Raw genomic sequence first — 2,131 nt, forward strand, 5'->3', positions numbered from 1 at the left:
TCTGTACTGTGGCATCTTCGCTCGGTACCCCTGTGTCTGCTATTGTTGTTTACTTTGTGTTGCAGGGATTTTGGTTCAGAAAGTCGATAAGTCGCCATTGCAGGTGGTGGCGGTGGTCTTTTAGTTCGGTGTGTGTTGTCGATAGTTTGCTGCTGTCTTCCTGCCCCGCTGTCTGAGGGTCGAGGCTGAGCGTGTCGTGCTCTGTGGTGTCGAGCAGCTTGATTGCTAGCGTGCTTAGCCCCGCATTGGCCGAGTTGCTGTTGCAACTGCCGCCGCCGCCGCACTTTACATGGCAGATCGTCCGTGACTTGCCGGCTGCTGCTGGCTGTGTTAGCTTGTGCAGTTTTAGCTGCTTCAAGCCTTTTAGGTTAACTGAGGTCGGTTGAGTTTTTGCCGTCGCTAGCGCCTGTTTGCAAGTTTGCTCGTTTGGTGTTGCGATTGCGGTTGTCGTTTCATCTACATCGTTGTTGTCTCTTACTGTTAGTGCCGACTTGGTATTAGCCCCCGAGGTCAGTCCTGTCAGCGTGTCAATGGCCCACTGGTAGCCTGCTTCTCTGTGTAGTAGTTTTGCTATCGTTGTCAGCGACTGTGTGCATGCGGTTGCGCTCTGGGCCGCTGCTGCTGTTCTTATGTTTATAACTGCCTGTAAGGTCAGAAGTTGTGGCCGTGACAGTGCCGTGTCGCCCGCTGCCAGTGCCAGGTCTACGACCATTCTATCCTGTTGGGCTGTGTTTAGCGCCGCCACTGCGGCCGTCCGGCTTTTTTCTAGTTCCGACGCTAGGCTTCTGATGTACAGTGCTGCAGCACATGGGTTGCTTTGTTTATCTGTTTCTGTGTCGGCGGCTTGTGCTGTGGTGCCGGAGAGGCAGGAAATTAGCCCCGCTATGGCTGCTACAATTAACGTTGGTGCTTTCATATTTGTTTTATACCTCAGTGTTGTTTGTGGCACTTGAGTCGAGGTTGTAAGAAAAAGTGGTTATTGTAGCATTATCGCCGCGCAAACTGATGAGAATGGCTTATTTTCGTCAAATGTTGCAGGTAGTTTCCTCCCTGTTCTCCTAAAGATTATTTGTCACGGCTTAGCTCACGCTTCATCTTTTATGGGGCTTATTTTGTTGGCTTTACTGTTGCTGACACCTGCCTTTGTTTCATTTTATTCCTTGTTTTTTTTAGAAAGCTTATGGGTGTAGTCTGCACTTTTTATGCCAAAAATTGTAGGTTAATCCCACATGAAATATTAAGTCCTTTGGGTTGTAAAGGTATTAAAAATGTTTTTTTGTGCATTACCCCGCCGCTCCTTGCATTTGAAGCTACTAAAATATTACAGTTTCCTAAGTTGCCGTGTGCTTTGTCTGAGTATGCTTGTAACTACGAATCTTTTTAAGCTTTCGTCTTTTGTCTTGTGCTTTGTTGCCGATGTGTAAGTCACTTGTAGCGTTGTTTTGCCGCTGGCCTCGCTACGTGGCGCTTGTGTTGAGCTTTCATGCTAATTATGACAAGGCGGCCTAGTAGGGGTTTCGCTTGTCTTCTCCGTTTGGCTGTACATATGACTCTTTTCGCACTGGTGATTGATTTTCATTGTCTTTTTCTTGTGTGTCAGGTATCTTGATATAGCTGGTGTTACTCTAAGTCTTAAAGATCTTTTGCTGCCGCCTGTGGTACCTTCTCTAAGACCAAACGATGTTGCCGGCACGGTTGTTTCTCGTGCTGTAGTTTTTATTATTGTTTACTTTACTCTTAATCGCGTTTTGTTTTTTAACTTGTTCGGCCCTGATTTGTTTATTTTACTCAGTAATTTTCGTTCTTCAGTAAATATAAATCCAAAAAATAAAGGCTTGTTTAGCTTTCCTAACTATATCACCGCTACTGTTATTCTTTAGATTGTTAGTCTTTTCGAGCCTTCATACAAATATTAAAGGCTATCTCTGGTACGGGAAAACTAAGGGCTTTCATGTTCCATCTAAATTAAAAAAGTGAACACTTCCCGGATAGCCTAGGGGAAACTAATTTATTGTCTTGAAAAAAAGGTAGCATACCTGGCCTCTAGCCAGGTCATGGGTTGGATAACTGTCTTTAAAATTATTATACACACTCACAAAACTCTCCTATTATTATTATTATTATTATTATT

At 44.6% G+C, this 2,131-nt stretch overlaps 1 protein-coding gene across 1 annotated transcript; it reads right to left on the bottom strand.

Annotated features, from left to right (window-relative positions):
* Window positions 1–49: 49 nt before the first annotated feature.
* Window positions 50–916, bottom strand: TEOVI_000549400 (uncharacterized protein; the record flags this gene model as incomplete). Its single annotated transcript, XM_067221216.1, has 1 exon — window positions 50–916. The coding sequence occupies one exon, from the start codon at window positions 914–916 to the stop codon at window positions 50–52; it is 867 nt and encodes a 288-aa protein (XP_067077317.1).
* Between the last annotated feature and the right edge of the window lie 1,215 nt (window positions 917–2,131).

The sequence above is a fragment of the Trypanosoma equiperdum genome, assembly GCF_001457755.1.
Source record: "Trypanosoma equiperdum strain OVI genome assembly, contig: ctg_1365, whole genome shotgun sequence".
In the NCBI taxonomy this organism is placed as follows: domain Eukaryota; phylum Euglenozoa; class Kinetoplastea; order Trypanosomatida; family Trypanosomatidae; genus Trypanosoma; species Trypanosoma equiperdum.